Source organism: Podarcis muralis, chromosome 5, assembly GCF_964188315.1.
Source record: "Podarcis muralis chromosome 5, rPodMur119.hap1.1, whole genome shotgun sequence".
Lineage (NCBI taxonomy): Eukaryota > Metazoa > Chordata > Lepidosauria > Squamata > Lacertidae > Podarcis > Podarcis muralis.
In genome coordinates, this window is record NC_135659.1 from 44,666,572 (window position 1) to 44,691,480 (window position 24,909).

The window sequence follows — 24,909 nt, forward strand, 5'->3', positions numbered from 1 at the left end:
ACAAGGCAGGCTTAAGCAGTATGTGGACCGAGAACTCCCAGAAGTGCAAGCTGGATTTAGAAGAGGCAGAGGAACCAGAGACCAAATTGCAAACATGCGCTGGATTATGGAGAAAGCTAGAGAGTTCCAGAAAGACATCTACTTCTGCTTCATTGACTATGCAAAAGCCTTTGACTGTGTCGACCACAGCAAACTATGGCAAGTTCTTAAAGAAATGGGAGTGCCTGATCACCTCATCTGTCTCCTGAGAAATCTCTATGTGGGACAAGAAGCTACAGTTAGAACTGGATATGGAACAACTGATTGGTTCAAAATTGGGAAAGGAGTACGACAAGGCTGTATATTGTCCCCCTGCTTATTTAACTTATATGCAGAATACATCATGCGAAAGGCTGGGCTGGATGAATCCCAAGCCGGAATTAAGATTGCCGGAAGAAATATCAACAACCTCAGATATGCAGATGACACAACCTTGATGGCAGAAAGTGAGGGGGAATTAAAGAACCTTTTAATGAGGGTGAAAGAGGAGAGCGCAAAATATGGTCTGAAGCTCAACATCAAAAAAACGAAGATCATGGCCACTGGTCCCATCACCTCCTGGCAAATAGAAGGGGAAGAAATGGAGGCAGTGAGAGATTTTATTTTCTTGGGCTCCATGATCACTGCAGATGGTGACAGCAGTCGCGAAATTAAAAGACGCATGCTCCTTGGGAGAAAGGCGATGGCAAATCTAGACAACATCTTAAAAAGTAGAGACATCACCTTACCAACAAAGGTCCGTATAGTTAAAGCCATGGTTTTCCCAGTAGTGATGTATGGAAGTGAGAGCTGGACCATAAAGAAGGCTGATCGCCGAAGAATTGATGCTTTTGAATTATGGTGCTGGAGGAGACTCTTGAGAGTCCCATGGACTGCAAGAAGATCAAACGCATCCATTCTTAAGGAAATCAGACCTGAGTGCTCACTGGAAGGACAGATCGTGAAGTTGAGGCTCCAATACTTTGGCCACCTCATGAGAAGAGAAGACTCCCTGGAAAAGACCCTGATGTTGGGAAAGATGGAGGGCACAAGGAGAAGGGGACGACAGAGGATGAGATGGTTGGATAGTGTTCTCGAAGCTACAAACATGAGTTTGACCAAACTGCGGGAGGCGGTGGAAGACAGGAGTGCCTGGCGTGCTCTGGTCCATGGGGTCACGAAGAGTCGGACACGACTAAACGACTAAACAACAACAAGTTGCATCAAGCACAAAGCATTTCTAGAGATCAGCTCACTATTAAGTATTGGGAGAACCCATCCTACACTCATACAGCTTCAGATTAAGAGGTGATTGCAAGACAAATGCATTAGGTTGATAGAACCAGTATTATATGCTTTATGCCAGAATGTTTTAATCTGGGGGTAAAGCCAAACTGGTTAGTTTGCAATGCATTGTATTCCCATTATTAATCACTGTCAGGGATCCCGGTTGCTCAGTGCTGTCAATGCAGTCTAAACATTACTTTTTTGAGGAATTAATCTTATTCAAAGATCTACAGGGCTGCCTCCCCGTTTGAACATCACTGTCTCATGCTGAGATCCTGCGCTGTGCATCCATGAACCTACTAGGAAAACCTACTAGGAATTGATTATCTCTTGCTTTGAAATACCTGATTTCAGATTTCTGAATCACTATTCCCCCTGTGCACATGTACACTTTTTTTGGATTTTGATGCAAACAATCAATCTCCTTTATTGGCATAGAAAAAGTGCATTGTATACATGGATCAGAACACAACACAGAGAACAAAACATAGTAGGAGATACTTTAGCATAAAACTGTCCAGACATTATGAGGTACAAAAATGGCTCTTAGGACCTATGGTAACGTCATTTCATGGCATCACTCAAAAATCTTGCCACATTCTCCACTACAATTATTCAGCACAAAAGACGCCTTGGAAGAGTCAGTGTGATAAATCCCCTCCTTCAATAAGGGGGCCAAATACTTAGCACAGGGGTCAGCAACCTTTTTCAGCTGTGGGCCGGTCCACCATCCCTCAGACCATGTGGTGGGCTGGACAATATTTTTGGGGGCGGGAATGAACGAGCACCAGGCAGGCCCCACAAATAACCCAGAGACGCTGGGCTTCATTCACAGTGGAGGGTGGGGAATATCCTGTACCTTCAAAATGTTGCCTAATGGTATCCCCACTGAATCCACCTATTAAAGGGAGAGCAACATATCTTGAATTTTCCACACCCTCTGTTATTCCTCCTCAAGAACACAAATTTCAGCTGTATTTTGCTTTGTGTAGGAATGTGGATCGTGGTTATGAATCGCTCAGTGGGCAAAGTCTTTTCTAAATTTCTGTTGCCAGTGAGGGATTTGAAGTGGTGCAAATCGCTACCAGGAAATTAAGCTAACGTGCCTCTTTGTCCACTTTCTTTGGGGCATGTTTGTGCATTTCAAAGTGCAATCGTGCTACAAGGGGAATATCAGCCAAGAGAGAAAAGCACTGGGTGATGTTGAGAAGGATGAAACCCAAGCTCTCAGGAATGACAGTGCACCTCTGCTCAGCACCTTCCATTCTGACTCTGCTCTGAATGCACAGATCCATTCTTCAGGAGTCCTTTAGCGACAGGGCTGCTGGGATATAGCCGGGTGAAGCGGGCAAGTGCAATGATAGGGAAGATGATTCGGTAGGCATTGTAATGCAGAGTACCAGCTTTGTAGAACGCTGTAGCGATGTCACCCTGAGGAGAGGCAAGAGAGAAATTCCTGAACAACCGACATGCAGTCTTCTGTCCTGACTTCATGGTGACTAAATTCCATTTGATCACTGCAACCTCTTTCAAGAGCAACTGTCACATACAGTATCACTGAGCTTTTGTTTGGCAAACAAGACTCTGGAAGCAGGAATCAGATACCAGAGCCAATTAAAATGTAGGAAAGGCGACTAAAGACATTGTAGCATCTCAGGCAGAATATCCAAATGGTTCCATGATTAAAAAATAAAATAATTAACTGGCAGTCTATGGCTTTTTAAAGGCACCCCTCTGAGCTGCCACATGTATGTAACAGTAGGGCCAGCTGTGTCCTGTGCTCTGATACCACACAAACTCAATCCTGATGGCACATTTTGATGCCACCGCAGGAACAAGACAGGTGCATGAATCACTTGGGTGCCTAAGGCAACAGAATACTTCCCACAGGAACATCAGAGTGTCCAATAGAGGGAGAATATGGGAAGCACTTGTAAGATCTCACCTGCCAATGCCACACAAGTGTCCATGTGTGTCCACAATACATTGCAGCCATGTACAAGAAGCATCTTTATGACAACAACAATGCCAAAGAGAGTACATTCTGATCTGCCTCATTCAGTAAGTGAGGGGTGGATAACCTTTGGTCCTCCAAATATTGCTGAATTGCAACTCCCATCATCCCTGTCTATTGCCTATGTAGGCTGGAAGGCAACAACTTAGCCACCCCCACTCTCAGTACTTGGTGGAAAATGCTCTGCGTTCATTCATTCATTTTACATATACTTGGAGGACATGATCAATTTCATAGATGGCTGAAATATACTGTTCCTGTCAACCTTGAAATTATATTGCTATGAGGATATTAGATTAAGAAAAGAAATTAAAAGTTGTAACACACCTGAGGCCACTCCCCAATCGATGTCTGTCTGTCAATCAAAACTTGTATTCCTCTTTCCAGAACCTGAACATCAGGATATCTGCAAAGCCACAAAAATATTGGTCATTAGTTCTGTTATCAGCAGGGAAAGCCTATCAGTTTTCTTCTCAGGAGCTTATATGACTACAGTTTCTTTTTAAAAGAAAGAAACCCTCATGGGCTCACAGAAACTCAATGGGTCCCCCTAGTGGAAAGACCTGTAAGTGCATGAGTCCTTCATACAAGTTCAGAAAAGTGAAGAAGCGAAAGAAATGAAATTGTGAGGCCTCCATCCAGTCCTTAACTGCCTCTTTGTTTGGCATTATTTCAATTGTTTGGACTAAGAAGCACCTGGGAACATCTACATACGAAGCTGCAGGAAAATTCTGTCCTCTGTAAGTTTCCAAAAGTTAGCATGTTTCTTTAGTACGCCTTAATTGGTTTGTCTAGCTGCTGCAGAAAGAACTTGGGCAAAAGCAGACAGAAGCCTTTGCTAAGGTAGGTAACTGCCATCTTCTGTGCTTACCTAACAGCCATCAGCCCCAACAGAGCCCAGGAGGTTTGGTGGATCTGGGAAACAGTGTGCTGAATATATTTGCGAAACCTGTAGGATTCAAATTCCTCTCCCCAGCCACCGTCTTCCATTTGCTTGGAGACTAAGAATTCACAGGCTTTGGTCACTTCCTTGCATGCCTCCCTGGAAAATATGAGGAAAGAGAAAAAACAGCCCATGAGATGCCTCATTGGGTTTTGTTCCACTGTTGGCCTTGACTGCATCCAAAGAATCTTATGCACACTTACCTACAGGTAAGGCCCACTAAGCTCAGTTGGATTTACTTCTGAGTAAATTAGGGAATGCATTAGGGGAAGGTAAACAGCATTTCTGTGCACTGCTTTGGTTCGCCTAAAGTGGCTTAGTCATGCTGGCCACCTGACCCGGAAGCTGTACGCCGGCTCCCTCGGCCAGTAAAGCGAGATGAGCGCCGCAACCCCAGAGTCGGTCACGACTGGACCTAATGGTTAGGGATCCCTTTATCCTTTACCTTTTTAAGCATGCATTGGGGCTGGCGCTGTCAATATTATATGCACATGACTCCCCTGCCTTTGATATTTTGGGTGCAGGAGCCTGACGGTCTCTCCACTTCTCCCTGAAGCTAAGCTCCATCAAGGGCTCCCAGCAGAGCAACATTCATAGTAATCTTCTACCCGAAAGGCTGCTTACTCACCCACCACGGTAGATGTATCCCATACATGCAAATGCCTCTAGTCCAAACCAGGTGCCATATGTGAAGCATACGCCCCATCGCCTGTCAGGGAGGAAAAACCCATCAGCCGCTGAATGAAAGATACTGAGACAAATGACAGACTACACCCTTTGAGTATGCCCTTCCATTCACTGTTTTATAGAATCAAAGAGTTGGAAGGGACCATGAGGGTCATCTAGTCCAACCCCTGCAATGCAAGAATCTTTCGAGTCTCATGTTTTATCATCTGAGCTATCGCAGCTATGCTTTTTTCTGCATTTCTTCCAAAACTTTCATATCCCTCCATTAGCTGCACCAAACAGTGAACAACTAGATGAGGAGAAGGTTTCTTCTTGGTGGCAGTTTTTCAAAGTTTTATCGTCTACAGACAGGACTCTCTTCAAAGTAGTGAAAGGAGGGATGGAGCCAAGTTCATTCATCATAAACCTGCAGTGAAATTCCTGGTCAAAGCCAGAATCTCTTGTTGCTATAACTAGTTGTGCGTTTTTCCTTGCTTGCTATTGATCTAACTAGATCTAATTTATATAACCAGTTATTTTACTTAGTGGCTGTAGATCTCATGGTGTGAATACTCCTGATGAATCATGTAGGGATCAGTATGGCATCAGTACATAGTGTTACCAACAGTACAGTATGTTTTCTCTCTAAGTCTAATGACAATGTGAAGGTTTGTGCAACTACCTAATCCTGCCTAAGAACATAGATTAACTGAGGGTGGAGCAAGCTGCTGACACCTGGATATTGGTACTACATTTTAGGCTGCAGGTCTCTAATCACTCCTTAGGCACGCTAGCAATCAGTTGTTTGTGGTGAACAAGATTCCCAACTGCCCTCTTAGGTGTCACATTCTGAAATTGCCCATTTTACACATCAGTTTAGGATCCCATTACCTCTAAAAAGAGGCTGGTGCTCCTGTGTTTTCTTTACCATGCACAGAGTTAGGCTGCAGCACAACCCTCTACAGTGGGAAGTGAGAAATCCCATTCTGTGCATGTGTTTTACCCTTCATCGCAGAAATGTTTCATATTTGCAGAATACTGAAAGCACAAACTGCAGACTGTGCAAATGCAGATGAATCAGACGAAGCTCTGGAGGTCTCCTTCTTGGAGGTAACAGGCAGCCTAGGGATGCTACTAAAGGCAAGAGTTCCACTATGTGTGTCACATTCCACGCAAGGCAGCAGTCTGCCAAACTGTTGTGCAGGAAAGTCATTCGAAAGGTGAAGGTTTCCACAGTCCATCAACAACCTCTTCAAGTCCTACTTTCAGAATGCTATGTATGCATTCAGAAACTATGCCAACCCGTGCCGCAGTCAAGTTCAGTGTGGAATATTTATAAGCCACTCACCCTAACCAGGAGCCATCAGCTTTCTGCATATTACGACAATACTGCAAAGCCTTATTTAGAGTATCACTGAGAAGAAAAACAAAGGAGTCTTCTTATATTTCAAGCTAAACAGACAATAATTAACCCAAGTCCCTTGTAACAATGGCATTCAGCCGCCTAAAGTAGCCTTCGACTTTTTCGGAACTTGGACCCACCCCAAACATGCATTTAGTGGCCCACTTCTTAATGTTTCAACGACGTTAGTATTGCTATTGTGACCCACCTTAGAGCAGGCTGTGACCCAGTAGTAGGACCTCCCAGCCTAGCAGGTGATTGCTAATTAAGATGAAAAGTGTTCCTCATCAGTCTTTAAGGATATTTAAACCACCAGCAGCAGCTGTACATGAGATGAATATCTCACAAAAGTATCACTTCCATGTTGGAAATAACATGCATGCTATGTGTACATATACATATACATATACATTTTCCCAGTGCTTTTTTCTGGGGGGGTACGCATACCCCTAAACATTTTGTGAATCGAAGTTTGGCCTCATTGAGGGGCAGTATTTCAATGTGAGTAGGAAAATGAGAGTACCCCTAAACATTTTTTTAGGGGGGGGAAGCACTGCATTTTCCAGAGCTGTGCTGGTTTGTTGCAGCATTAGAATACAGAATTCTAGAATAGAGAATATGTCTATTATAACGTAACAATAACATCATTCTCAGCTCATACATTTGCCTGATTTCCCCTCATATATTTACCTGATTTCATCTTCCCGGTGATTTGGGAATCTTTCCCCAAAATGTTTCAATCCCTGCATTACTGATGAAGTACATTCTATATAGGTGTGGTCGACCATACAATCAGCTGAAAAACAAAGTCCAGAATGTTACCTTTCAAGATGGCTTACAGATTTATATCCTTAAAAAGGGAGCAAAAACCTAGCAGTTTAAACAGCGGGCGGGGGGGGGGGGTGTCTATAAAAGCAACAGGTCAAATGCCAGCTCTTAACCACCAAAAGCCTAGCAACCAAACGTGCCATCCAATCAGCAAAACAGGCTTGCAAAGGGTGTGGCAAAAGGAGGTGGCTCTGGCCAAACCCACTGCTGGCATGCCCAGCAATACCCTCAAAGTAATGTGTCCCCTCCCTGAAGGCTGTGAGGTGCTAGGGTCATCCTGGGAGAGGTGGCTTCTAAAATAAGCAAGGGGTGTAGTTGAAAACCAATTATGTTGAATTAGGTCCATAGACTCATTGGCAGCCACTGTCAATGGCACTGCATGAGCCCTCATGCCTCCTTCCCAAAGCCCAGTAAGTGCTTCCCCCACCTTTGAGAAACGTGGTGCAAAGGCTCTGGGATGCTGCCAGAACCCTTGCACTTCCTTCCCAAAGCTCCCACGGATACAAAGCTGTGATTGCGTGACTTGGCATCTATCCCCCAAACTATGAAACAGACTTTGCTTGTGAAGATGACCAGAAATTCACATAAGATTCCCATTTAAGTTGTTCTGATACCAAGGCTGTGTTCTTACCATATATCTCTGAGGAGTTCATTATCTCCAGTAGCCAACTCCCACGCCTGGTTTCATAAGACGAAAAACCACCATCAGAATTTCTCATGTTCAGCATCTGCAAAAAAAAGGACAAGTGCGATTGGGGAGGGAGCAAGGCGAAGGGTTTAAGAATGGGCATGGTGTGCTTTGTCTTACTTGCAGAGGTGCACGATGATCACTCCTGCCCAGTCCCACCACCCACTCCTGTGCCCTTACTTCACTTGCTCTTTTCCTAAACTAAAAAGCCCCAAATATTATAGGGGTATGTAAAATCACACCTTGAAAAACTAATCTCTTTACTTCAAGTGGAGTTAAACAAATGGAGAGTAGTTCTCCATACACATGTAGTCGTGCCAGTTGGCCCTCTCTCACCATATTAGGCCAATGGAGAACTCAGTGGATGGGGAGATTCTGTTCTCCTAGCAAACATTAGAAAGTGTCATTGCTCCTTGCGACTATGATGAGGATTCCAGGACAAAATTTGCTAATTTGCGTATTTCTATCAAATGTGATTTAACTCCAAATTACCACTATATGGAAGGAGATTAACTCATTATATATTTGACTTCAAATTGATTAAGTAAAGCGTAAGCATGTAATAGCTGCTTTCCACTGAACAAAATCAGTAGTCCGTCTGTTGTCAATCCTAATCCCCAGTGAGCTTTCGATCCAGCTGATTGGGGAAGATTGCTCTCAGTCCTGCTACCTTACAACCCTTTACCTGAGTTTAAGGTACTCAAACTTCAAGACTGATCATCCTTCACAGAGGATACAATGCTGCCATAGTGACACTTCCACCAATTCTCTTATCCTATGGTCCCACAAAGCCAATATTCTCCTCAGCACTATTACTGAATGCTAGATGAATTCAGTCTTCCCACAGTAGCTTCTCCTGCCTGCTTCCCATTTTCTCTTCTGAGCTTTCCCCCTTCTCACCACATTGACAGCATCAAAGAGGCGCTGAGGTGCCACATGATCTTCTATGAAGGGGCATTTTTCCTCCAGCAGCATCAGTGTCCTCATGGCCTCAGCAGTGCAGTCACTGACTATCCAGTCATTCTCTCGATTGCTGAAGGGGAATCCACCCTGGATATTGAAGAAAATACATTAGGACTCCTTGGGCAGCCATCAGTGTAGAATAATCTCCTCCCAAAAAGATCCCAATAAAGCAACCAGGAATTTGACAGGTGATCCACATTTCTCTTTCAGGATACTAGACTAGATGGGCCCTGGCCTAAACCAGCAGGCTCCTTAGGTTCTCAGAATTAACACTTAAAGACTCTTTTTTTTTTTTTTTTTTGCTGGCTATGGGTCACACAGACAGGACACAATTCTGGATGTACCTTGTTCATCTGGCGATAATATCTCTGGTAGTTAGGTGGGTTATCTACAATCTGAAAAACAGATTAGCAGCATATTAATAAAAGACAATCAGATTATATTTATAACCAGAGAAAGCTAGTGTGGCATAACAGTTTGAGTGATGGACCTGAGAGACCAGGATGCCAATCTCTACTTCCTCTCAGCCTAAAATTCCTCACAGGGTTGTTGTGCGGATTCAGTAAGGAGGAAGAAAACCATGTATGCCACCTTAAGCTCCTTGGAGGAGAAGATGGCTATGCAATAATTAACAAACAATAGAAAATAAATTAACTCAGTCAGAAATATGGTCTGCAATTTAGAAGACAGAATATGGCTACAACCTGATACAATGGCAGCACATAGGGTTGTGTTCAGTGCCAGGGCTACTCAAAATAGACTCACTGAAATTTATGAACTCAAATTGGGCATGTTTATTAACCTAAATGGGTTTGCTGTGAATAGGATTCATACTGTGTACAACCCATAGTGTCGGTTGAGGTAAATTGCAGTGGATATACAAGGTTTTACACAGGACTGGAGCCACACTATAGAACCGAATTGACATTACAGTCAAGGATCACAGATTAAAAACCTATTATTCTATAGTCCTGCCATGACACATTATTCAGCTGAATGAATCTCATGCGATCAAGAGGCAGATGGACCACACTCTGGCTCTGCTTCCAAGGTTGCACAACATTTCATGACCACAACACCCACACATTAAGCTTTGCCAATGCAGGCATCCATGTCTAAATGCACGGATATCAGAGGCAGGGCTGGGGGAAACCATACAACCTTGGAAGCTGCCCTTCAACATCTAGGTCAAGTAGGCCTATTGCCTTTGATACCCTAATAGCTCCTTCTCATGATGAGTAACACATGAAAGATGAGTAACACATGTTACTTTGCAAAAAGAGACAAGCGTTTCCCTCCTGATACTTTTGCTGAGACAGCAGAAAGCAGTATTGATTCCCTGTGTATGTTATTCCAAGGATCAGTGCTTTACCTGAGAGGCTTTCAAGAATTCATGGGCTTTTTTCAGACAGGATGTATAGTCAGGATTGTTCTGAACCCCAGCCTAGAAAAAGACAGAAGTCATGCTTAAGGATTCAGACCCAGGAAAGTCACAGAGAAAATCTCAGACACTTACACAAAAGCATCACTTTGGACAGCCACAAAAAAAAAATGCAAGTTCTTCAGGGATAACTTCAGTGCTACAAAAGGAATACTCAGGGTGTGGATTTCTGGACCTCATGTCCTAAGAATCACCTGGAGAACATGCCTTTCCTGGTGAACCATGACAGGCATACGAGGTGTTCGGATCTCGTAATGCATGTGCTTTGGTTAAATAATGAACACACACTCTCTACATGCCAGTTCATTCATCTAAAATATACATGCAAATGGAAATTATTGTGGAGAGAACAAAAGCAGAAGATTTGACAATATAAAACGATACCTCCAAGAAGCCTTGAATGGCAAATGATGTATCCCAGGTCTGTGATCCCATGACCTGATATAAAGAAAGGAAGAACAGTTTTGTCCATTAGATCAGGGGTGGAGAACCACTGGCCTGGGAGCTGAATGCAGTCCTCTCTAACCAGCCCTTTGGATGCTTCCCCAGTCATGTCCACTTCCTAGCCTACACCCTCCCCCACTGGCCTTGCTCTGCACACTCCTGAAGGGCTGGAACGTCTCATGGAACTGTGATAAGGCCTCCTGCTTAACTGAGTGGAAGATGGGGAAAGATGTGGGTGGACTGGTGTGGAAGCCTCTGAATTTCATGTGGTCAGAATTGTGTGGGAGTGGTGAACAATTGGTTTCCTCCCATTTTTATTTTCTGTTTTAAAATGTATGTTCCAGTGCACTATTTAAAAAGAAAGCAAGAACACTAAGAATAAATCAGTAATTAAAGGGCTCCTCCACATGTTTACTTGCCTGATTTTTTATTGTACTCCCCTGGGTTCAAGAACTTTTCCCCTTGTTCTGCAGCCATGGCTTGCAAAAATCTGAACTTTTCTGCTGGACTGAAACTCAGTTAAGCAACACAAGTCTTTGGATTTTCAGCATATTAGATAATATCTGGTTCAGCATTTTTAAAAGGTGCTACATGACCTTGTGTTATGTTACATCTTGCCTCCTAGCCCTAATCCTGGGGTGAAGCTACACAATATGCAGGAGACCCAAGACTGGATTCTCCTGATATTTTGATATCAGGCAAGCAGAAGACAACTCAGCTTGAGAGTCACCAAAGCAATGCAAATTGTAGGCCATAGCAATTCCCAACATCTGGGTCCACACTACTGTACCTTTATTAGCATACCATCTTGTCCAATCCTGCAGAGATATAAGAAGCAGAGATTATAAGAAGCAAGTCCATATAGTTCTCTAACTTCATTGCATAACAGGAGACCAAGGCTTGACAAGACTAGAATAGAATAGAATAGGCTTTAGGAAAAGGGACCCCTGACCATTAGGTCCAGTCGCGAACGACTCTGGGGTTGCGGCGCTCATCTCACTTTATTGGCCGAGGGAGCCGGCGTACAGCTTCCGGGTCATGTGGCCAGCATGACTAAGCCGCTTCTGGTGAACTAGAGCAGCGCACGGAAATGCCGTTTGCCTTCCCGCCGGAGCAGTACCTATTTATCTATTTGCAATTTGATGTGCTTTCGAACTGCTAGGTTGGCAGGAGCTGGGACCGAGCAATGGGAGCTCACCCCGTCGCGAGGATTCGAACTGCCAACCTTCTGATTGGCAAGCCCTAGGCGCTGTGGTTTAACCCACAGCGCCACAAGAACAGCCAAAAAGCAAAATCTCCCTGAAATCTCTTCCAGACAACACAATGAGTGGGACACAGGTGTGCATGACACCTTTCTGAGTTCCACCTATGCTGCAAATAAGGATATGTTCACATATGTAGCTTAAAACACAACAAGGTGATTTTTTCCTACTGCACTGCAAGCTGCATTTGCACAGTGTTGTTCACATCGGGGGCAGAGATGTCTTTACAGAGTGTGCATGCCACTTCTGGTCCCTCCCCCCCCCCCCGCACAACTCCCCCCCCCCCGGAACTCCTAGTGATGAAGCTGCCATCTGAGCATCTGTGCTCATGTGTGCACATACTACGGCTGTCACAGGTGTACACACCATTTACATTTCCTAGTCCGATTGACCTTGGTTTGAGGAAGGATCCAGGTCTGCAAAAGCACACTTATGCAAGACCATGTTCAGGATTCTACAAAGATGGGTTTGAATAAATATGCCAGGCTTACCAAAGGTAGTCATGGATCCTGGAGATATGTTCTTGAAAAGCTGGAGAATCGGCTCCATCAGCATACCTGCTTATTAGCACATGAAATGCTTTACAAGTCTGCAGGACAAAAGAGAATATCATTCCAGTTAGGAATTCCCCTCTGCAATACCTGCATACTTAGCACTCTCATCTGCCACACGACTACCTGTCTGTATCTCACCAGCCAAACACAGAAACTCTTCCAAGCAGGCAGAACAAGATTGCCACAAACATAGCTCTCTGTTTGGTTTTTGAAGCAAAGCTTCCTCAGGAGAATGAGTATATGCTGTCATCAAAAGGAATTTGTTCCCAGTACAATTTTTTCTTCACAAAGGACCTACCGGGCTAGAATTGGTGGCGTTCGAGAATATGTCGTCAGCCTTGATTTGCTCATACATTTCTGCAATGGCTTGCTTTCTGAAACTGGTGAAATGGTATCTCTCATACAAATTGAAAGTAGCTGCAGAAGGAATAAGAGAGTCACTATGAACATCGCAATCATGTTAATGCAGTTCTATCTTCCTCGTGTGTTTTGGGCTGCAATCCTCCATGCAATTACCTGGAAGAGGGCGTCATTGAATTCAATGGCACTTGCTTCTGAAAGATCTTTTGGCTCAAAACAGAGGCAGGATTTCAGCCCCTAATTTCAAATATGATTGGGGGCGGGATCCGCAAAAGAACATGGGTGTGAGTGAAGGGGTTTACCACGGGTGGGCACCAGTTGTTTGGGGTCATTTGGTTTTTTTCTTTTCATTTACCCCCAACTTCCATGAACCTTTTGCAGATCCCCTCCCAAAATCTTTCCCAACAAACCTCCACCCTGGACCCACCCCCACCCCCAAAATTGAAGAGCCAAAATCACAATCCCTGCCAGATTTTCTCCTTTGGCTTGGGCAAGGTTACATCTAGAGAAATGGAATGAAACAGTTTGACAGTTTTAAGGTTCACTGGGAAGCAAATGGGAGGGGGGTCATTAAGCACCATAAAACTGCTGCTGGGTCCCTCCCACTAGCTCTCATTGGGATCAGTAGGGCCCCCAAACTATGGGAATGTAAAGAAGCAAAACGTGTCTTTCTTCATTTGTGGGCCTTCCACCTTACCTGCAAAAGAGGACACAAATTTGCATGTTGCACAACGCACACACATTTTATGCAGATCTGCGTTCTCTTTGGCAAGTGAGTCAGAGAGCCCAATCAAGGTACAATGCATTGGACCCAGATAATCCTGTTGGCACCCCTGCATCAAGTAGTTACATATCTTATTTTTCCTTAACTGATCACAATGGCAGGGGATCCCGATTCACACTGTAAAAGTAATGGGCGGGGTAGAAATCTCAATTCGGATCGTGTGAGGGATCCCACATGCTGTCTTCACAGTGTGATTCAATATCCCTTGTCCTTGTAATTGGCTAAGTAGTTGCTTGCTACATATGATAATATGAAACTTGGAAAATGTTGTATGTTCCCATGGATATCCTCTGGTGAAAAGTGTTTGCCTATACCAACAGAAGTCTCTTTCTCTGTGTCAACTAAACCCTAGGAAACCTACGTTGCCAATTCCAAAATCACTCACCAAAAGCAGCATCCAGCATCCAGCTGTGTGCAGAATGCAAATCGGCTTCGTAAATATTGTTCCTCTGGGCTGGCCAATCAATGGTGGAGAAGTCCTCCACATAAATCTCCTAGAAGGAAACCATGAAGTGAAATGACTTTCATAGTAAAGAAGCAGAAGGATGCTGGTGTACTTGACAAATGTCATTTCGGATCTTAAAAAAAACCCCAGCAAATTCATTTTAGCATTTTCCTCTCCCTGTGTTATGGCATCAACTTTCATGAGCTACAGTCTATGTCATCACCATTTTGATACTTAAATGAAAAAGTATGTTATAATAAATAATAAATAATTATTAATAAATAAATAAATAAATAAAACATTAGAGGAGAAAGAGATTAATGGTTCAACAGTTCTTCATTGATTTGTTTTTCCAGTAGCACAGAAGAGGGGAGAAGAAAGCTCCTTTTACCACACCAAAAGAAAGAAAGAAAGAAAGAAAGAAAGAAAGAAAGAAAGAAAGAAAGAGAAGCATCAAAAAGGGCAATTGTGGTATTACTGTGATGTAGGAGGCAATATTGATGTTGTTCATCAGTTTTTATGAAGAGAGGCAAAGTGTTAAGGAATACTCTGTGGCACAGGAAGCACAGAACCATTTAAATAAATTAAAATAAAAGCATGAATGGAGAGAGACTTATGTGACTTGGTAGGGTGATGCCATGAGCACCATCTCCACTCCAAATTCTACCCTCCCAAAGTTGCTCTCCGCTAGAATAGGGATGACCAAGTGGCATGTTTCCATGCTCCCGTCTCTCTCCAAAATAAATATTCCCATGGCATTTTGAAACACCGATGCTCTGAGCTCGACTTCTGCCTTAAATGGAAAAAGGACACCTAGCTCAGCCTTCTCCCTGTCAGATACAAGCAAGCAATCCCCCAAGTGCAGATCCAAGGGAGTATGAGGGTCCCACTTTGACCAAGGATGGTGGGATGTTTGGAGAATGTTGCCTTGCCTCTCTTAGACTCTGGATCAATTCATCTTCTTCTACAGTCAGGCGAGTGGCATAGCAGTAGCTCATCGCGAGGGTGATATGGCGAGCGTGACACCAGTATGTTGAGGGATGTCCCGGCAACCATGTAGGAAACAGCCTATTTCAGAAAGATGGAAGAAACAGGTTCATGGAAGACAATGTCAGGAATCCTGGATGTAGTGGTAACACTAAAAGCAGGTTATATTGCCCTTCATCTGAGGATCAGGGCAATTTAAAGTATAAAAACACAAAAACCGGTAACATAATAACAAACAAAGCAAAAATCCCCCACTATATTGTTGGTGCATTATTTTGCTTTCCAGAGTTGTCATTCTTATCTTTATTTTTTTATGGCTAGGGGCCTCAAAAACTGGAACTAGCCCAGGCCTCTTTGGACCTCTGAGGGTGGTGAAGATTAATATGGATTAATTTCAATTTCCAAGTCACTGTTATTTAATAAAGAATTTGTCTACTGTGTAAAACTGTAGACATTGGGGGGGGGTTCATGATTGGTGGCGTGGGGTGGGGATCAGTAAACTTTCAGACACATACCACAACTCGGGAAATGGTGAATTCATTCCCTCCCAGCTGTACAAATTCATAATGGCCAGCCAAACTTTGCCCAAGTTAGGGATTCCAAGAGCGCCACCTGGAAAGAGAATTATCAACATCTTTGCTTCTGTAGACTGAAGGGAACAAAGCCAAATAAATTTACAATGAAAACCAAGATATGATTATTGCCTTGCTGTGAAGATACTGTGAAGATACTTTGCAAAACTATAAAAAGGGAAATAGTGCTTGGAAAGACCCTCTTTTGTACAGGAAGGCGACAAAGACATTTAATCCTAGCTTTCTTTTTTCTAGGATTGTTCTCATTATTTAGAGAGAGCCATATGGCATGTGGTTTTTCAGATTTCTTCTTACCCATATCAGGAGGAGACATGAGTATAAGAACTGCTGTGGTGTCCACATTTAATACCACCCAACACTACCTCTATGCAGGTTTTATGTCCTCATCACACGAGGGGGAGAAAGAGAACTGGGCTTACTGGCCCAGTCCCCCCACCCCTGCCCCATCGCACCCTCATTGCCTGGCCCGGCCACACTCCACACATTGGAGGGGAAGTCTAGTAGCAGTTGCACAACTTTCAGCTATGCTCACTGCAGTGTTTCTGAACTGGCTGAACCCAAAGGGTTCCCTCCTCATTTTTCCTATAACTGCACAAGCTACCCAGAGACAGGGTGAATGCCCTGATCATCCTGAAAACATATGCTATGTATTTCTCAGACTGTATCCATGCAGAAGGAACCACCTCACCTCCTAGTTCCATTAAACCTTATGTGAATGTGTGACAGAAAGCTCAGCTAGACCAGAGTTTAGTGATGAAGTGCCTTGGAATTCCACCAGAGTGCTGAGCTGTAGCCTCCTTCTGAGTGGCTGTGGATACAGCTAGCTGGGCAGGGGTGTGTGTGTGTGGAGTCCGCACTTTGGGAGGAAAAAGAGAAAGCCGTAGAGACAGTTGGGGAGAGAAGAGTTGAGAGTTGGCGTTCTTTGAGTTCAGCTAGATACAAACAAACCCTGAGGACAATATCTGTAACCAGAGATGGAAGTCTGTTGAGTTTAGTTTGAAAGACATTGATTAGTGTCTTTTTAGGAATGTACAGACAAGAGAAAAACTGGGAAGCTGAATTGGGGACAGGATAAGTAGAGTTATGAGGGGGACACTCTACTTGGGGTCCCAATTCAGAAAGTAGGTGACAGAACTTCTAGAGAAAAAGCAGATTCCCAAACCAGTTGGAGGGTGGTCACCTGTTATCCTATTAGAGCCTCAGGAGTGTGATTTACAGAAAGTTGGGAAACTGACAGCAAGCACCACCTTATTTAAGACCCCAGGTATTAAGACCAAAGCTGTAACATCTACTCACTTAAGTTTAAGGAACTGAAGTGAAATAACTGAAAAGAAGCTAAACCAAAAAGATTAAGCAGTAGTTAAGAGGGGGGTTCACCGCAAAACACTACTGCAAAAGGAAGGTTAAAATTCACCTCATTCTTTGTATTTCTAAGAATACAGTAAAATAAAATTTTATCACTGTATATTGTGCATTATGGAGTGGCATAAAAGGGCAGGTCCATTTCCCCCTTCCCAAGAGTTCCCAATATAAATTTTAGAGAAGAGAAAATGGGAGGGAAGATATGACCAGCATCTTCTATTTGGGACATAGACACAATTTCTATGATCAATCTATGGTGATTTCTAAAAAGACCCAAAAAAGAAGGGAGGAAGGGGGGGGGAGAGACAGAATAGGAAGATGCTCCCAAATAACTACATCAGGGCCCCCAGCTTTGCCTGGGCACTACACTCCAGCAAAATGGATTGATCCAGCCCTGGCGGAGATTTCTGCCTTACCTTTCTTGTGGAGATTTATCCGAGCCCGCACTACATCTGGATGGTCAGGCCCAAGTCCAAGGATTCGAATAGCTATGTAGCTAAAGGTTGTGCCAAATACTGTTGACTGTTCTTTAAGGTGACTACATTAAAAGAGAAATCAAAGAGCTATTAGAAAGTGGACCAGTGAGTCCAGAGGTCTAGAAATCTCTTTGAATTGTTTAGTTTCCATTCTTCTGGTGCATTACCTTAAATTCAAACGCTTTTCTGAGAATTTGCCTCACCCATACCCAGTCAGCTAACCATTAGCCAGGACACCACAGAATACCTTCTTTTGTTTTCTATTGCCTTTTTAAAAAAGTAATGCCTTAATGAAGGGCATTTGGTGCTTTGAAATCTTTCCTTTCATGAGGCAGCATGGGCTTGAGAGCAGCTCACACAACCTGAGCACCAGTTAAAATTCCTTTCCAGCTAAATAAAGTTGATACCATGCTACTAAGAATTCAGATTCAAAGCTCAGTCAAACTCCGATCCATTTTGTGGTTTGCTATTGGTTTGACAGGATACATTTGGATGGAGGCAACCTGGCCTCACCACACCATTTATCAATAGTAATACTTCCTATAGATGGTGCTTTTCAAAGGCAATAGCGATCAGCTATCATATCTTCATTATTGTTGCCTCTCTCCACTCCTCATGCCACAATTCTATCTTTCTCCGCCACAGCTGGGCAACTTCAGTACATGCTGAGGCCAGCTGGCATTCTGGTCATCTACCCTGGTGCCCAGTTCACATGGGAGAGTATTGCAAATAAAAGGCTCACAGTCAAAAGACAGCAGAATGCAGAAGTGATTTAAAGAAGCCTTGACAGGGGAATTGCATCATGGACCAGCCCAAGACAAAGATATGCAGAATTAGAGAATCTCTTCTCAGGCCACTCTAGAGAAGCTCACACCCTCCTTGAACTACTTACAGGCCCCAGCCACCATCTGGAAGCTGTTTTGAGAGGATGTAACGCAGGAGCTCTCTCTCGACCTCTTCTGGTAGTGAGATCTTGGCAGCATAACATGACATCAAAATAGCTGTTTGGTTAAAAAAAAAAGAACATGTGTAGTACTTGACAATCTTAACTTTGGTATGATTTGCCAATAAACCGCCTGTTTGGATATCGAAACGTAACTTGTGCTTTTGTACCCCATTGTTTGTTTGTTTTTACCATCTTGAAACAGAAGAAAAAGGTCAAACATAACAAGATTTGTGTTTTTACTCTAGTATATGCCATTGTACACACTACTTGGCTGGGGAAATGAACTACAAAATTCAGTGAAGAGCGAACTTCAAAGAACTTCTCATACTGTTTCTGAAAGTGCTAATAAGACCTTTAACTGGAAACTGAATCAAATTTCTCTCTCATCTTGATCTGCACGCAAATCAAATTTAATTATTTATATACCACTTCAGTGGCATAATCCCGCTAAGTGGTTTAGAGGAAATATTAAAATTTTCAGTAAAGACAGTTAAAAAAAATAATTAAGATTAACTGTAAGGGGAAGAAAAAATATTAAATCATCTGGTCTACCACATCCCCATACAGCTGTATGTTGCCACCGATGGACAGTATCCTGCACAATGGATTCAATGGATTATCCCCCTGTTCAGAATATACTGAATAAGTATTCTGCTTTGTGAGAGAGGCTAGACTTAGTTTTCCTAAATAGAGGGATTTAAATATATATATAAATTTAACTATAGGCAATTCTGAGAATGAAGAATTTCCCAGGCAGGTGACCCAAGGCAATCTGGCTTGAAGAACATACACATCTGATGAATCGGACTTCCAGGGAAGGTAATGGAAGACTACGTGTCGACTCCTGACACTCCTGTCAGCAGAAATAATTATGCAGTGATGGAAGATAACAGGGATATATATCTTAATTACAAAAACTCCCTTCTGAATTAAGAGGGTTCAAGGTTTAACATCTCATGCATGGAAGAAGACATTCATGACACTGAGATCAAAGAAGTTTTCAGAGAGTGGAGAAGTGTCTCAAGCGAGAAACATTTTCACACTGCATAATAACTATTAAAGGAAGGCCTCAGTTTAAGAGGTTTCTCCAAATGTCTAACTATTTGTGTCTGTCTGGTAAAAGAAGATAAACAAATTTATAGAAAATATACAGGGAGGTCCTCCTTAGCCAGTTAATGCATGTGTGGTAAATCCGCTAGTGTCCATGTACCTGGTGCAAGAGAGAGAACACCAGAGCACTCCATGGCCCAATGGCCATCTTCTGCTTGCAGGCCAGAGAAGAATTTAATCGCTTTCTGGACTGCTTCCTGGGCGGTGCTAGCTTTGGGCAAATCTGGAAAGAACTTGCTCTGTAAAACAAAATAGGAAAAGTAAGAGAAATGCACAAAAACTAAACAGACTATCTACAAGACAAAGTATGCATTGTGTTAAATGTCTTGTTACATTTAATGCATCTGATCGGTCATTTAAAAATAAATATAACAGGGAAGGGTAGTCAGGATTGGAACCATGACAGATGGGGAGGTGTCATTTAACACTTCCCCTCCTAGCAGCAGTCTCAATGAAACGCCCATCGCCAGCTGCTATTTGCCTGGAGACATGGGCAGGCTGGGAAAGGGATAACTCTCTCTTCCCCACCCAGCCCAATCCCTATCCTGATTGGGCCCTCATGAACTTGTTTCGGTTTAAAACAACAGTCATGTTAAATACAAAAAGTCATTCAATGTACTGGATGGTTTAGCCCTGAGAGAGTTCCCAAACTATGTTTTACAACCACATTTCAAATGAAATCTACACCTGCCAACATCTCACAATATGGGATATCACAACTGTTTAGAAATCCAGCCGTCAGTCAGAGGCCTTTATCCAAACAAACTGCATATTGGATTCATGTGCCTCAGTATTTTCATGCACATCAAAATGCCTCATGCAGATGCATCATCTGTGCATCATGGAAATGAGTATTAGGCACAGTATATTGGAAATTGATCACTGAGAGCAAGAGAGTGGCTGTTCTCTAGGAGAACACCACAGAGCTCTCAGATCAGAGAACTATAGAATATGAGGGACCAGAAGATCATGTAGTCCAACTCCCTTTCCAAGACTAAGAACCAAACACAGGCCGCAAACTGCTTGCAAATGAATTCAGTCATCATTACAGGCAACAAGCATGAAGAAGTTGCCTTGTAGAAAGTGATAACCAAGTTATGTATTTCAGTACTTCCTGTAGATTGTCATATTCATCTTGCAGGCTTGTCTTTTTTCAAGTAGGGTTTCATATTCAACCCTGACATTATCAAGTTGCAGTTGTACAGCACCAAGTGGCAGGCGGTTGGAGGAGATGACCCTCATGATCCCTTCCACAATTCTATGAAAGCAATAACCAAGCTTCCTGTGCTCCTAACTGAGGTGTCAGAAGATGAGAAGCCAAAAGAAAAATGACCCAGCCCTTGGGAAACTGCTGCTGGGCAGGGCCAAGCCAGCAGTCCTCATGCCCTGTGCTCCTTTTGTAGCCTTTCAGTGTTGTACCATCTGTTATCATTAAGCCACTTACAGTGTCCAGCCCTAAAGTGTAAGCCTCTAGTGCATTCTGTTCACGGGCACATTCTTCACTGTCTGCCACGTAGTACCATCTATGCCGCCCTTCCACGGAGCTGAATCGCCAGCGAGTAAGATCAGTTTTGGGTTCTATTTCATGTGCACCTTTTCTTCTGCGCAGACATCTGCCAAAGAACACAGAGGAGGTGGGGAGTTTGAAACATGCAGGCAGACTATCGGTTTGTTATCCTATCACAGAAAGTTATTCAGTGAGTCTACTCTGAGTATGGCATAATCATGTAACACCCATAGATCCTTTGCTTTTTCTAACTAGCTCATTATGGAAACACTTTCTATTCTCTACAACCATATTTTTGTCCCAGTTGTTAAAGCCATTTGTCTTTCATTGGCCTCCAATAATTAATCTGTTTTTGAAATCAATAATTGACAAATAATAAGGACTACTGATTCAATTCCAAAAAGATTTACTATTTATGTACTGTAGACTCTGCTTTACTTAAATTAATTTTTTAACCCATCTTCTGCTTATCCCCTTCTGTTATCAAATAGTGTTTGCTAAGCTTCACGTAACATCATAGTTATTTTCATCTCATTCCTCTTTTATTGCAAATTTATTATAACTAAACCATCAGTAAATTGGGGGGTTGAGAATCAGAGGCCACACCTGTCTTGTTTCTCTTTCCAATGAAAGACCATTACCTAAGGCTTACAAGTTAGTTTTTGCAGGTTGTTTTGCCAGAAATCCAACAAAAGCTTTTTACACCAATTTTCGTTTCTGTTCCTAATCACAATCAAAAAGTTCCATTCTATTTTTCACACCTTTTTGTATCAAGAAATTGCGGACTAAAGTACAGGTGCATGCTAGAAGAAATGAGATCATAAACTGTGGAACAGAACCAGCAAAAAGGTCGTTAAGGTTTGAACTTGACTAGCTAGCAACGGCACATCTGCACACACGCGTGTCGCTTTTCGCTGCTTCTGCGCATGCACGTGACATCATTTTGAGCATCTGCGCATGCGCAAGCAGCGAAACCTGGAAGTAACACGCTCGGTTACTTTCGGGTTGCCGCGGAGTGCAACTCAAACACGCTCAACCCGAGGTATGACTGTATCAGCTCCACGCATGGCATGATGGGGAAAGATAGACATAACATTTTACAAGGACAGGAAGAAACACCATGAACAGAATAATTGCCATACACAGGAAAAACAAGGATATAGTTTGAGTGCCTCACTTGTAGTTCTATAAATCATTTAATGTGTCAACACAAATAGACGTTATTAATACTGCAGTTGTTGTATAAGGGATTATTTTAACCAGAATTTAATTGAAATTAGGAAGATTTTGGAACGCAGAAATAAAGAAAACCACCAAACCATCAAATCTAGCATGTGGGGGGCCACCTAAATTATATAATCCAGTATTTGAATAATTGGTATTAGTAATTGTATTATAATTTGGTATTGTTGCAAATGAGGCTATTATTGGATTGTAATTGAAAATTAATAAAAATTATCATCAGGAAAAAAGAAAAGCCAAATTGCTGCCTTTTTATTCCTTAATACATCAGGTTAATTACCCTTCCCATCTTATTTCTGTGAACTTCTCCTGTAATAAAGCTTGCTTAATCAACATGAATTAAGTCAAGCAACTGGCACACTTTGTTATTTTATTTAAGCATCATCCTAATCAAAGCATATAGATTGCACACAATGTACTTACGTCCCATCAGACATCTTCTTGGGTTGATGAAGACTGCCTCAGATTGTTCTGGTTATATTTTAGATGGTGCAAGGCTTCAGGTACACAGGACACTGAATAGGACACTGAACTCTTGGACTCTGGGCTAGAGTTTCTGCCTCAGAAGTTCCACAGTTTCTAAAATATTCACGCTCCCAATAAAATACTTGAAGGTTATATAAAGACTGACCTAACCAATCATAGCAAGAATAATTTTACAGGGTGGGATCAGGAGTGTTAATGTAATCAATGAAAGGCACACCCACAATAACTAAGGTCAATGTATGACAGGGCTATCCTTGATGCATTGCACTGACGTTTTCTGGAGATAAAAATCTACCATGAGTAAAGTAACTTCCCAAAAAGATGTGTGTTTAGATTTCTTGAAAGTCAGACTCTTAGCTATGCTATCGGATCCTATCTACCCTAATGCCCTATGAATGCTAATCCAACCTGACATGGAGATTTTCCCAAATGAAGACAACATCCACCGATGGGAAGGAAGCAAATTGTTTCATATGCATAAATTGTGAAAGTGCCTCTTTTGCAGTGATGATCTTTTCTGCAAGCTGCCATGCACCTGAGAACCGGAAACATGTTTCAAAACCTGGTTGAACTTTAAGTGAGCACAAGGGTAAAAGTAAATTCTGGGAAATGTGATCAAGCAGCAAGCAAAAAGAACAGATTACATCATCCCTTGCTCCATTGCCTTGTCACATTGCAGTGGTGTAGCGTGGGTTGCCAGTGCCAACCTAAGACAAATATTGTGCCCCCTAACTGGTGCCTCCATACGGCACACTGCTGCTCGCAGAGGGAGCTGTGCAGCAGTGGTGGGACATGCATGCACGCTTCTTTGTGCTGGGGATGGGTTGCTGCTGCTGCAAGACTCCTGTCTACACACCTCCTCCGCTGGTGGGGATACCACTACAGCTCCTGCTCAGCATGCTGCTTAGGTAAGGTGGGCAGGGGGGATAGGGAGGGCCTCCAGTCAGGGTGGCAGCTGCAGAGACGCACCCCAAAAATGTTTGCAACCTGGTCAATCTCCCCAGTAGACCCCCCTACACTACGCCACTGACTAATAATAATAATAATAATAATATAGCACCCTTTATCTGATGAGCAAACGTTAGTTTACAACATAAAAAAAAATAGTTAAAACAAATAAAAACAAAACCCCACCAGTTTAAAAGCCATAGTTGGACCCATGACACTCATTCAAAATTCCAAATGTGACCACAGTCCCAAAATGTTGGCACCCGTTGATGTAAAATGATACACATTGAAACAAAAACAACAAAAACCCTAATGACCGCACATAACTGTATGTGCAACAATTACCCTCGGATAGTCTGAAAATGTCCATTCAGTGAAAACCAATTTTTCTATCCACCACTCCCTTCTCCTACCCCCATGTTGTTGCCCTGAGGAAACGATCCAGTGCGTAAGGAAGGACGAAAACAAGGAAATATTAAGTCAAACTTTCCCATATTACCAAAACTAACTTTATCCTACAGCTACCAGGCTTCTTCAACTTCGGGGGGGGGGGGGCAAATCTCACTGTTCTTATGCCTGATCAGATAACAAAAAAACACCCACCCAAAATATATGGCCAATCTGGTTTTGTAAACTGTATACTCTACCATATTGCGCAGTTAACAGTGAAGCAAGCTTTGTAGAAGAATCATTAGCATGGAGAAAGTAACAGACTTTCACAGGAAAAGGTTTAGGACCAGAGAGTTGTTGACAACAAAGAGACAAGCATCAAACCAACTGAAAGTGTGGTATCACATGGAGAAAGAAAGATATTTATTGACCAAGTAAATTTTAGTGAAAATAGTTTTGGAAAACTGCTACAATGATTTATATGGAAACTCAGCCAGGGGGATTCGAGGAAGTCACCCAACAATGTTAACAAAAGTGGAACTATTACAATTAGGATAAATGTTTTTTGATGTTCTTTTTTCTATTTGTTTGTTATAAATTTGGAAAACCAATAAAAAAATTGGGGGGGGGGGATAAAAAATGAAAGTATCACATGGAGCTACTGTAAGAGCGATATTTTTACTTTGGTACAGATAGCATCTAGACTGGGCCTCAAGCCATAGTGATAGTCAATGCAACAGATGCAAACAGGCTATATGGGAAT

General features: G+C 42.7%; 1 protein-coding gene across 1 annotated transcript; it reads right to left on the bottom strand.

The window, feature by feature from the left end:
• Window positions 1–1,709: 1,709 nt before the first annotated feature.
• On the bottom strand, window positions 1,710–23,508 carry LOC114598953 (lanosterol synthase-like). Its single transcript, XM_028733367.2, has 22 exons — window positions 22,746–23,508; window positions 21,018–21,186; window positions 19,674–19,812; window positions 18,410–18,518; window positions 17,458–17,579; window positions 15,602–15,698; window positions 15,032–15,167; window positions 14,040–14,148; window positions 12,809–12,927; window positions 12,448–12,545; window positions 11,485–11,512; window positions 10,635–10,688; window positions 10,182–10,253; window positions 9,154–9,204; window positions 8,747–8,896; window positions 7,790–7,886; window positions 7,021–7,126; window positions 6,277–6,342; window positions 4,891–4,971; window positions 4,191–4,361; window positions 3,647–3,725; window positions 1,710–2,736 (listed from the first exon to the last, which is right to left on the bottom strand). Exons 1-22 carry the CDS (start codon window positions 22,757–22,759, stop codon window positions 2,557–2,559), a joined length of 2,247 nt encoding a protein of 748 aa, XP_028589200.2. The 5' UTR covers window positions 22,760–23,508; the 3' UTR covers window positions 1,710–2,556.
• Window positions 23,509–24,909: the final 1,401 nt, after the last annotated feature.